Consider the following 11,414-nt stretch of genomic DNA (forward strand, 5'->3'; position numbering starts at 1 on the left):
CCAAAAAATTATTTTGAGTTGAAATTTGTTGTTAAATAATATTTAATATACATTTTGTATTTTTTAAGGTGAGGTTATGTTCAATAGTAACCGAATATAACTTACCGATAAACGATGAAATTGTCTCTTCATCCATTCACCCCACTTGCAATAGATTTCTCACTTTAACCGGATTCATTATTTAACAGCACTTTGTCATTTTTTTAAAAAACTAATAATAAAAGCAAAAGTGGCACATGTGCCAGAAGCAAACGACGCGACGATCTGCACGCCAGTTTGCGAGAATTCAAAATGACCACGTGACATGGAACAATAAACCTGTCAGCTGAACAAATCCAGATTGTTCCATCAGCAATCGACAGAGAGTTTTGCTTCTGCAACTGTACGGAATTGCAAACTGGACAAATCTGACAACAGAAAATTCGTATTGTTATTAAAACAACATACATTTGTATTGATAACAATCCGAATTGTAATATTAAAATTTTGAATTGTAATATCAACAAATCTATTGACAACAATCCAAAAATTGTTTGTACAAAAGTCCCACTTTTCTCCGTGTTCCTTTCACTTCCTCGCTTTTTACTGGGTTACACACGTTGATCAATAGATGGCGTTCAAAAGCGCTTTGTGAATATTTTTCTAGTGTTTTTCGGCTCTTTTGTGGTTTAAAAAAATTTCAAGGATTCCCTAAATATTTTATAAAAGAATTTTTTTTACTTTTGGCAAGAAAAACGCGTTGTTCAGATATGCAGATGAGTAATGCTACTAAAAAAATGAAATGACATTACAAACTTTTCACATATGTTCATTAAGAAAAGGTGCGTTGCATATCCCCGTGTACGCTTTAACCCCAATCTCTTCTACTACATATACTCAATATGAATTAATATTTGGACAATTAGCACGATCCCCGTAAAGTGATTCACCACTCGCATATAATGAAAAACTTCAAACATGTGATATATATATATATGTGTCCTGACACGGTGAAAGGGACCTTACGGTGCAATAGTAACATAAAGAGTCCAACCAATTAAGGTATCACATCGGCACTAATCGGAGTCAAAAGTTTGTAGCTCGCATTACTACTTCCCGCACTATACTTTCGCCCTCAACTCCCTATACTCTCAGCCCATACTGTACCTACTTCTACAAATACACTCGTACATGTATACCCCACACTAGCAGCGATTAGAAGGAGTAGGAGGTTTGACAACGTCGCTATAAGTCTCGCTTTGACTACTGTGGACTACTGTCTCTCTCTAACTAATGTCACCATCCTGCGATGTTGCCACATCAAAGTGGCGGGTGTGCTATATATTGCAATTGACGTCATGAAATAGAATTTTTAATTTATAATTACAAATAAACGGCACGGTAAATTATAAATTTCTTTGTATATTTTAGTTCCAAATTTATTCGTGAATTCAACATTAGTTTTTGAAAAAAATTTATAGAAAACTTCTGATGATATTTATGAAAATGTACTTCCCATACATTAGTCCCGTCTCCCATGCAAAATAAGCAACTTTGATTGCTAATATCTCTGGTTCCGTACGGCGAAAATTCTTCATATTTTGTAAATTTTTCAAGAATGATAATAGCATATGGGAAAATTTTCAAGAAAATTTATAGAAAACGGTTTTATCGATGTGATACCTTAAGGCAAGATCAATTTAGGTTCCAACTAGTTAAAGTAAGAAAGGGTAAAAATCCAACTAGTAAAAGTAAGGTCTACTTATCTTAGTCCCGAGGGACAAATTTCAATTGAATTGAAGCTTTTTTTGTTACTTCTTCTGTCATATTAGGTTCACCATTATGAAATTTGTGTTTGGCCATTTTTTATTTGAAAGTATGTCTAATTACCTAAATTTCTATCTCAATAAAAAACCTTTGGAACTTCTTACAACCCTACGAACTCTCGTAATCCATTTTTTATTTAAATTTGTTTCGATTTTTAAAAATCGGTCGCCATATTGGATCCGCCATTTTGAATATTTAAAATCTGATGTCAGATTAGTGTTCAGCGACCCTAAAAACCCCTGAGTGACAAATTTCAATTGAATTATAGCTTTTTTTGTTACTTCTTTCACCATATTGGATCCGCCATCTTGAATTTTTTATTTTGACACTTAGCATTTTAAAGTAGGAGTAATTACCTAAATTTCTAATTCAATTTAAAACCTTTAGAACTTTTTACAACCCTACAAAGCACCATAAGATACGTTTTATTGAAATTTGTTAAAATTTTTAAAAATTGGCCACCATATTGTATCCGCCATTTTTAATATTAAAAATCTGATTTCATATTTGTGTTTAGCGACCCTAAAAACCCCCGAGTAACAAATTTCAAGTGAATTCAAGCATTTTTTTTTACTTTTTTCACCATATTGGATCCGCCATCTTGAATTTTTTATTTTGCCACTTTGCATTTTAAAGTAGATGTAATTACCTAAATTTTAAGCCGTATTTGAACTTTTTTCATTTAAATCTATTCTGGGGGCGGGGGGTCTCTCGTTGACGTGGAATGCCCCATATATATATATATATATATATATATATAAAATTTTATAACAAGACTGTAAAGAAATGAAAAACACCACAAGAGGAAATTTAATATTTGCAAAGGAAAAATCAAAAACTTACAATGACAAAAAATGATATCCACAAAATTGTAAGGCAGGAGACAAGGTACTAAATAAGAATATCTGTTTCCAGATAATAGAAACTGGAATACGGAAAATTACTACATCTATTCTAACGCACTTCTTTGTGGCACAAATACAATCTATACCATCGTAGAATTTTATTGTGGGTCTACTAAACCTAACATAACGACATAATCATTGCTCAGGGTAGGAAAATGTGAAATTCCAAGGAAGCCAGTTAAAAGTGAGCATAGTTACATTTAATTATTGCAACAAACCCGGTATACAATAACCCGTGCAGAAATTTCCCTACTTAGTTCTATTTTAAGTAAGCCTCTCTCATGGCCCTTGCCAGTTTTTTCACAAGTCTGGCGTTTCCTAGATTTAACGAAAGTTACTTGGTTATGTTATGTTTGCAATATACCCTTAAAAAAACATATCAAGGCAGTGGAATGGCCCTTGCCAGTTTTTCCACAAGTCTGGCATTCCCGAGAGTAACTCGGTCTTGCCATAGTTTTATGACATAACCTCAAAGTAAAAAGTAATTTTTAACACTAAATAAAACTATAAAAAAAGTAAATTTCCATGCAAAATATTTTATCAAGTAATAATTATTTAATAATAATATTTATGAATTTTAAATTAATTAATTAAAATAATTAATTAATTAAAATAATTAATTTATTAAAATTATTAATTTCTTAAAAAATTAAAAAAAAATTAATTAAGTTAATTTTTTAAAAAAAAGTTTAGCACAAATGTTAATTTAACAATTTTAATCTAAGAATTTTATCAGCAACTCAAAAGAAATAAGTGATTTTTTGTTTACAGAAACTAAAATTTATTTGTCTTTTTTAACTATATTATCTATATTTTAGATAATAAGAAAACTTATGTTCCTAAGTTTTAGTAAAATAAAAAAAATGAAAATATTGACTTAGGGAGCGTTCAAAAATTACGTAACATTTTTTGGGGGAGGGGGGGTCAAGCACTTTGTTACGGACAGCAGAAAAAATGGCGCTAATGTATGCAATAACGTGTTACATGGGGAGGGGGGGGTCAAAATTTAAAAAAAAACGTTACGTAATTTGTGAACGCTCCCTTATATGTTAAATAAATTAATTAACTTTAAAAATAAATTATAATTTATATATAATTATTGTTTCTTTATTGTTCTGCTCCTCAAGTCTTCATTTTTCTCAGTCGGAACTTATCAAATCAATTTTGTATTTATTTTCTCACGTTAAGTTGGCGTAATGGTTAGCGTGTTAGCTTGCGGAGCGTAAGGTTAGGGGGTTCGATCCTAGCGAGTGTTAAATATTTTTCAAAATTTATATAAGCGATTGCGTTAAATAATAGTAGGTAGGGGTAAAATATAAGGTCTCCAATAATAAATAATGTGTTAAATGTATAATTAATTCCATATTTAATTTTTTTAGTGTTGGTGTTACTACCTATTTGAAGTTGGGTCGACTTTGGGATGATTATTTGTCGGGCAGGAATTGTGCATTCTTCTGATTGTATCAGTATATAAGTTTTGTTGTTTACTAATTCAATCAATTACTTTTTACAACTGATTATAAACCTGTAGTACACTTTTTACTGATTGTTTATTTTTGTCATAAAATATAGGGTAATTCCCAGGAAAACTCTCATGGCCCTGGCAAGTTCATCCCAAAGTAGGGTAAATCCTTGCAAAACCGTTTCAAGCCATTACTAGGTCCTTGCCAGTTTGCCATGGGAGACCCTTGCCAGAATCCTGGCAAACTGGGAAGGGCGTTGGGAGGCCCTGACCATAATTTCTGCCCTACTGTAAATCCCTGTATAAGATCTTGTACAATTTCCTGTACAGGATCAGCAACTGAACTTGTACAAGTTCTGACCAGTTCCTGTACAAGAAAATGCATACGAATTTGGAACAAGATCTTGTACAATTTCATGTATAAGTACTTGTACATGAACACGTTCATGTTCTTGCACATGTATAGTTGTAAAATTTTTTTTTTTTTTAATAAAATTTGAGATTTTGATAATTTTTAACCACTAAGATTCGTAACTCATGCATGCTAAAAACTATTGCGCAGCCTTTGAAGTTTTTAATTTTTAGTAATCCCTAGCGGATACGCCTGACGCATCTCGGACGCTTTTTGCGTCCAGGAAGGGTCCAGGGAGCGTCGGAACTGGACGGTATCAAAAAACATGGTTTTAATGCGAAAATACATGAAAGTAAATCTTGTAATTGATAGAAAAAGTGTTCATGAGCAATTTAAGACCTTGTTTGCCATAAATTAATGCGAAATAAGTGAAATAAAGTGTAAAATATGTACCAATGTCGGTGGAGTTTGTATTGTAAGATTTAGATATAATTCCGTGAAATGTGTGCTTGATATGTATTTTTAATGTTGGAAAAACATTGAAAAAGTGTTATTTCGCATTAATTTATGGCAAACAAGGTCTTAAATTGCTCATGAACACTTTTTCTATCAATTACAAGATTTACTTTCATGTATTTTCGCATTAAAACCATGTTTTTTGATACCGTCCAGTTCCGACGCTCCCTGGACGCTTCCTCCCTGGCGGATTCGATTTGCGTAATGTCTACTTAACTAAGCGGACTTTAGGTAGACATTAGGTAGACATGTAAAAAAACGTATAAAAAAGCTATTAATCGACTTATTATGATAAAAAAAAGTTGATAAAAGGGTAAATGAATGTTTATAGAGTAAATTCGTACAAAATTTGTAATTAATAAAGCAATAAATAATTAATAATGAATGGAAATGTGCGCGAGGTACCTGATCAGTTCAGCTGTACAATTATTTTCGTGCTATTTTCATGAAAAGAATATAAATTAACTGCAAAAACAATTGATATTTATAAAAAAGTGTAAAATTAATTTAATTTTATTGTTTGCAATACGAATTATTAAATAATAATTAAGTTTTTATCAAATGTGAATAGTGTTGTGAAAACCTGTGAAAACTAATGAGTTACTACATTACCGATCGCATATGAGAGATGGCGCCACCAGTCTTTACAATACAGTGCGAGCATGTTTTCTTCCATGCTTTTGCTTTGAAAGAAAATAAAAAGTGAATTTTAAAATGCAGAATAAAGTTATACAAATAATTATTGATTTCATAATTGTTTCTCGTCCAAAATTACGGACATGATTGCAGCTTTTTTGTTACACTCATCGAGAACTTTTTATTATCATATGCGATCGGTAATGTAGTAACTCATTAGTTTTCACAGGTTTTCACAACACTATTCACATTTGATAAAAACTTAATTAATATTTAATAATTCGTATTGCAAACAATAAAATAAATCAATTTTACACTTTTTTATAAATATCAATTGTTTTTGCAGTTAATTTATATTCTTTTCATGAAAATAGCACGAAAATAATTGTACAGCTGAACTGATCAGGTACCTCGCGCACATTTCCATTCATTATTAATTATTTATTGCTTTATTAATTACAAATTTTGTACGAATTTACTCTATAAACATTCATTTACCCTTTTATCAACTTTTTTTATCATAATAAGTCGATTAATAGCTTTTTTATACGTTTTTTTACATGTCTACCTAATGTCTACCTAAAGTCCGCTTAGTTAAGTAGACATTACGCAAATCGAATCCGCCAGGGCTGGACGCAAAAAGCGTCCGAGATGCGTCAGGCGTATCCGCTAGGAAAAAAAAATTAACATGTGTAAGAACATGGACGTGTTCATGTACAAGTACTTATACATGAAATTGTACAAGATCATGCATATTTGTACAGCATTTTTCTGTACAGGAACTGGTCAGAACTTGTACAAGTTCAGTTGCTGATCCTGTACAGGAAATTGTACAAGATCTTGTACAGGGATTTTCAGTAGGGAACTCTCCCCAGCGCGATGTGCTTCATTTTACTAGCATTTTATTTAGTTTTCTCAAAATCGGCACTTTCAGCCTCGGTCTCCCCTACCCATGAATTATAAAAATAAGTTGTTTTTTTAATCATTTTCCTTAAGGGGCTCCAATTCCCCCACCTTCCCCTACTTCAATAAAAAATAACGAATTGTACGATTGAGTGAAAGAATTAAGACATATGTAAAAAAAACATACTCGCATTCAATGAAAAAAGAGTAGCTTTATTTTATAGAAATACAGTTTTTTCGTAACATGCATTTATTACAAACTTTAACTTTTTTTTCAAAAATTCTTTATATAATAAAATTATATAAACTAATTTAAAGAAAGTGTTTCTTAATTTAAAGTACATTTTGTAAAAGTATAATTTGCTACTAAAGCATTAATTCACACAAAAAGTGATTAAACAAATTAAGTATCTAATCAAAATCCCCCTGCTGAAATGTTCGGAATCGTTACGTTCCAAGACTCTAATTAAGTTAATTGTTAAGCTAATTTAAATAATTTTCAGGAAATTATGTAATTTTCATAATTCAAAAACCGGTCGGACGATTAAGACGTAAATCCCCAAATCTGTCAACGCAAAACAATTTCAATAAAATTAAAAGAAAAAATTTTGATTTCTCATTTTCTACAAAGCAGTATATTTTAAAAATCAAAATATTTGACATTAAATGTTATTGACATTTCTGTGCAGTGCCTGATTTGAGGGACTATGTTCCGAGCGTCCGACCGGTTCTTGAATCGGGACATAAGTAAAACAAGTTGTAAATTCAAATGTTCATTACATGAACATTTTGCTTCCTCTTTACGATAAGCAAAAAAATTTGCTTCCTCGTGGAGAAAGCATTAACATTGAAATAAACATACAAAAATAATATAATAATAATATAAACATTTGAGTACCTATAGATTTGAGTTAAATTTAAAGAATTAATGGAAGTTAAAAAATAAAAAATTCACATTTTAGCTGAAATTTCTGAAAATTAATGTAAAATAATATATAATTTATAATTATTTACAATTATATCGGTTTGTTTCAATGCAAGGAACACAATTATTTTATGTTTAAACATGAATTTAAATAAATACAAAATTTTTCAGCTAAACTGGGAATTTTTTTTTAACTTTCATTAATTTATTAAATTTACCTCAAATGTATACTTTATATATACCAATCGATTCGTTTTCATGCAAGGAATACAATTATTTCATATATAAACTTCAGTTTAAAAAATCACAAAATTTTATTGCCAAAATGTGAATTTTTGATTTTTTAACTTTCATTTATTCTTTAAATTTAAATTAAAAGTATACTTTATATATACCGATCGATTTGTCTTGGCGTAAGGAATACGATTTTATTATATATAATCTTAAATTTTTCTATTTAAAAATTTTTTCGATTAAAAAAAAATTTTGGAAAACAGACGATAAAATTTTTTTTTGGGGTATTTTTTAAAATCCTTTGGTCAGATTTGGGATATTAACATGATAAATGAGCCTACCAAATTTTATGTAAATCCATTAAGACCTGTTAAAGTTATCGCCTAAACAAAAAAGGGATCCACACACACACATACATACATCAGGACAATTGATCAAGATCTCACATAACATGTTTCTATATAGAAAAAAATTTGTTTCCGCCACTTTGAAAATTTTTATAAACGAAAGGACTACAAAGCTTCCTCCACGAGGAAGCAAAAGTATTTTTCTTTATTGCGGTAACATTTAAACTTCAGATTTATACATTTTTTTAATCCAACTCTATATTTTTAACCTTTATGCGACGGAGACTAATGCTATGACTGTAAACTGAAATTCAGAGTTTTTTCATTATGCTATTGTATTTAATTTTAAAAAGTACTAGGTACTTTATAAGTGGGCTTGTTCTGTTATCATATTAAATAAAAAAATTATAGTAGAGATATATGGATTGTTGTTAAGTTCCAGTACTCAAATTTACATGGGGTAAAAATTCTGAAGTGATTCAATTACCAAAATGTGAGCATTGCATTTTTTGAAAAATCATAACTATTGCATAAATGGATGAAAAAAAATTTGACCAATATCACAGTTTTCTTGAAAGTATCAAATTGAGAGCGTTTTGTAAATCATTTTTAGAAATGATACTCGAAGCAGTCTCATTTTTTGATGCAAAAAATTTAATCAACTTATATTAATCATGGCCGAAATGAATCGACCGAAAAATAAACGATTTATTTTCAGTTATTTTCGTAATAGTGTAATTGCGGAGACTATTTCACTATTTAATTTGAAAATGAAGTTAAAAGAAAATCAAAGACAATGTGCAATTCGATAATTAAATAGTGACAGCTTATAAACATAACCTAAAATGCATGAAAAAAAATTTGTCGATATAATCAATATAGCCGAGCTTTTTAGAAGGTAGGTGGCAGCACTCATCTTTTCCTTTCTTTAAATATTTTCTGAATCTTTTTTATAAAAAGCAAAACTCTTACTTAAAATATTGGTCAAAAAGATGTATTATGTTATCAAAAAAGTAATATTGTAATCTATAATATTGGTTTAAATAAGATATTAATTATTTTCAACAATATTTGTAATAAAATAATTCATTATTTTTTGCAATATTTTTAATGAAAAAATTTTTTTTTTCACAAATATTTTTTAATATAAAATAATAAATAATACTACTTTACGTGCTTGCCACATAATATACTATTCTTTCATCATTATTTTTGATGAAAAAATTAATTTATTTCACCAATATTTTTGAATAAAAAATTAATTTATTTCACCAATATTTTTGATTAAAAAAATATTTTTTTTCATGAAAATTTCCTTTAAAAGTGTATTTTTCTTTCTGTAAAGAGGAGGGGGTAAAATCCTAATTTTTATTGGCAAAAAATCTCCATTTTTTATTAAGGGGATGAGACTAAATATAAAAAAATTTAATTTTTTCTCCATTTTTAATTTTTGACACAACGAGTAGAAATCTTGAGAGGAGAAAAAATTAAAATTTTTAAATTAACAATATTTAGTCCCATTTCATTAATAAAAAATAAAGATTTTTTGATAATCAAAATTAAGGTTCAAACTCCTTCTCTCAACAGAAAGAAAGATTTCTATTCGTGAGTCAAAAATAAAAATGGTGGAAAAATTAAATTTTTCAATTTCACTCTATTTACATAGTACTTCCTGACATTGATGAAAAATATTTATTATTTGATCAAAAATATTTGTGAAAAAAAAATTTGTTTCATTAAAAATATTGCAAAAAATAATGAATTATTTTATTACAAATATTGTTGAAAATAATTAATATCTTATTTAAACCAATATTATAGATTACAATATTACTTTTTTGATAACATAATACATCTTTTTGACCAATATTTTAAGTAAGAGTTTTGCTTTTTATAAAAAAGATTCAGAAAATATTTAAAGAAAGGAAAAAATGAGTGCTGCCACCTACCTTCTAAAAAGCTCGGCTATATTGATTATATCGACAAATTTTTTTTCATGCATTTTAGGTTATGTTTATAAGCTGTCACTATTTAATTATCGAATTGCACATTGTCTTTGATTTTCTTTTAACTTCATTTTCAAATAAAATAGTGAAATAGTCTCCGCAATTACACTATTATGAAAATAACTGAAAATAAATCGTTTATTTTTCGGTCGATTCATTTCGGCCATGATTAATATAAGTTGATTAAATTTTTTGCATCAAAAAATGAGACTGCTTCGTGTATCATTTCTAAAAATGATTTACAAAACACTCTCATTTTGATATAACTTATGTGCATCAAAACGTTGAAATATAAAATGATACAACCAACTTTACTGTGTATGTTTTTGAAAGATTTTTTCTGCTTTTTCGAATAATGCAAAAAAATTTCAAAAAAGCTACTTCTTTTTACAAAAATTTTAAGCCTAGTTCGATCGTAAAGAAACAATTTTTTCAATATTTTCAAAAATATTTTAAATTTTGGAAATTTTGAATTTTTTAATAATATATCCGGTTTTGTTTTATACTGCGTACTTTTATGTATTTTGATGCGCTGATTCCGAAAACCATAGTGACAATACCCACAAATTTGATTTTTATGGTAGGAACCATAAAAAAGTCCTAAAAATTATGGTTTTCACCAAAGAAATTAAATTATTCGTTATTGTCACTATGATTTTCATAATCAGCGAATCAAAATACATTTTTTGTGTCTCATACTTTTTTTAATTTTTCATATTTTACCCAAAAAACGAAAAAAAAACGATAAATTTTAGAACTTTTCTATGGTTTTCATCATAAAAATCAAATTTTCGGGTAAAATATGAAAAATTAAAAAAAGTATGAGACACAAAATATGTATTTTGATTCGCTGATTATGAAAATCATAGTGACAATACCAAAAAATGTAATTTCTTTGGTGAAAACCATAATTTTTAGGACTTTTTTATGGTTTCTACCATAAAAATCAAATCTGTGGATATTGTCACTATGGTTTTCGTAATTAGCGCATCAAAATACATAAAAGTACGCAGTATAAAACAAAACTGGAGATATTAAAAAATTCAAAATTTCCAAAATTTAAAAAAATTTTGAAAATATTGAAAAAATTGTTTCTTTACGATCGAACTGGGCTTAAAATTTTTGTAAAAAGAAGTAGTTTTTTTGAAATTTTTTGAAAAGATCGAAGAATACAGTTTTAAAAACAAGATTTCATCCTTTAAATTACAAATATAGTAAATATAGTAAGTATAATAAATATATAAATTATATTTATAGTAAATTTTAATTTTATAATTTATTGCATGAAATTTTTGAAAAGTTGAGTTAAAAACAGGTTACTT

General features: G+C 28.3%; 1 protein-coding gene across 8 annotated transcripts in view; it reads left to right on the top strand.

Moving 5' to 3' along the window:
- LOC127278580 (potassium voltage-gated channel protein eag) overlaps positions 1–11,414 on the top strand; it is a 1,151,741-nt gene that overhangs the window by 882,772 nt on the left and 257,555 nt on the right. Inside the window, exon 13 of one of the 8 annotated variants that reach the window (XM_051300368.1) lies at positions 2,722–2,946. The exons of the other annotated variants lie outside the window; for them this stretch is intronic. Coding sequence (XP_051156325.1) covers positions 2,722–2,805 — 84 coding nt within the window. The 3' untranslated portion in view covers positions 2,806–2,946. Of the gene's footprint in view, positions 1–2,721; positions 2,947–11,414 lie in introns of those variants that run through there. 8 annotated transcript variants of the gene reach the window in all.

This window comes from Leptopilina boulardi, unplaced genomic scaffold (assembly GCF_019393585.1).
Source record: "Leptopilina boulardi isolate dan_hultmark-lab unplaced genomic scaffold, ZJU_Lbou_2.1 LbouV2_208, whole genome shotgun sequence".
In the NCBI taxonomy this organism is placed as follows: Eukaryota; Metazoa; Arthropoda; class Insecta; order Hymenoptera; family Figitidae; genus Leptopilina; species Leptopilina boulardi.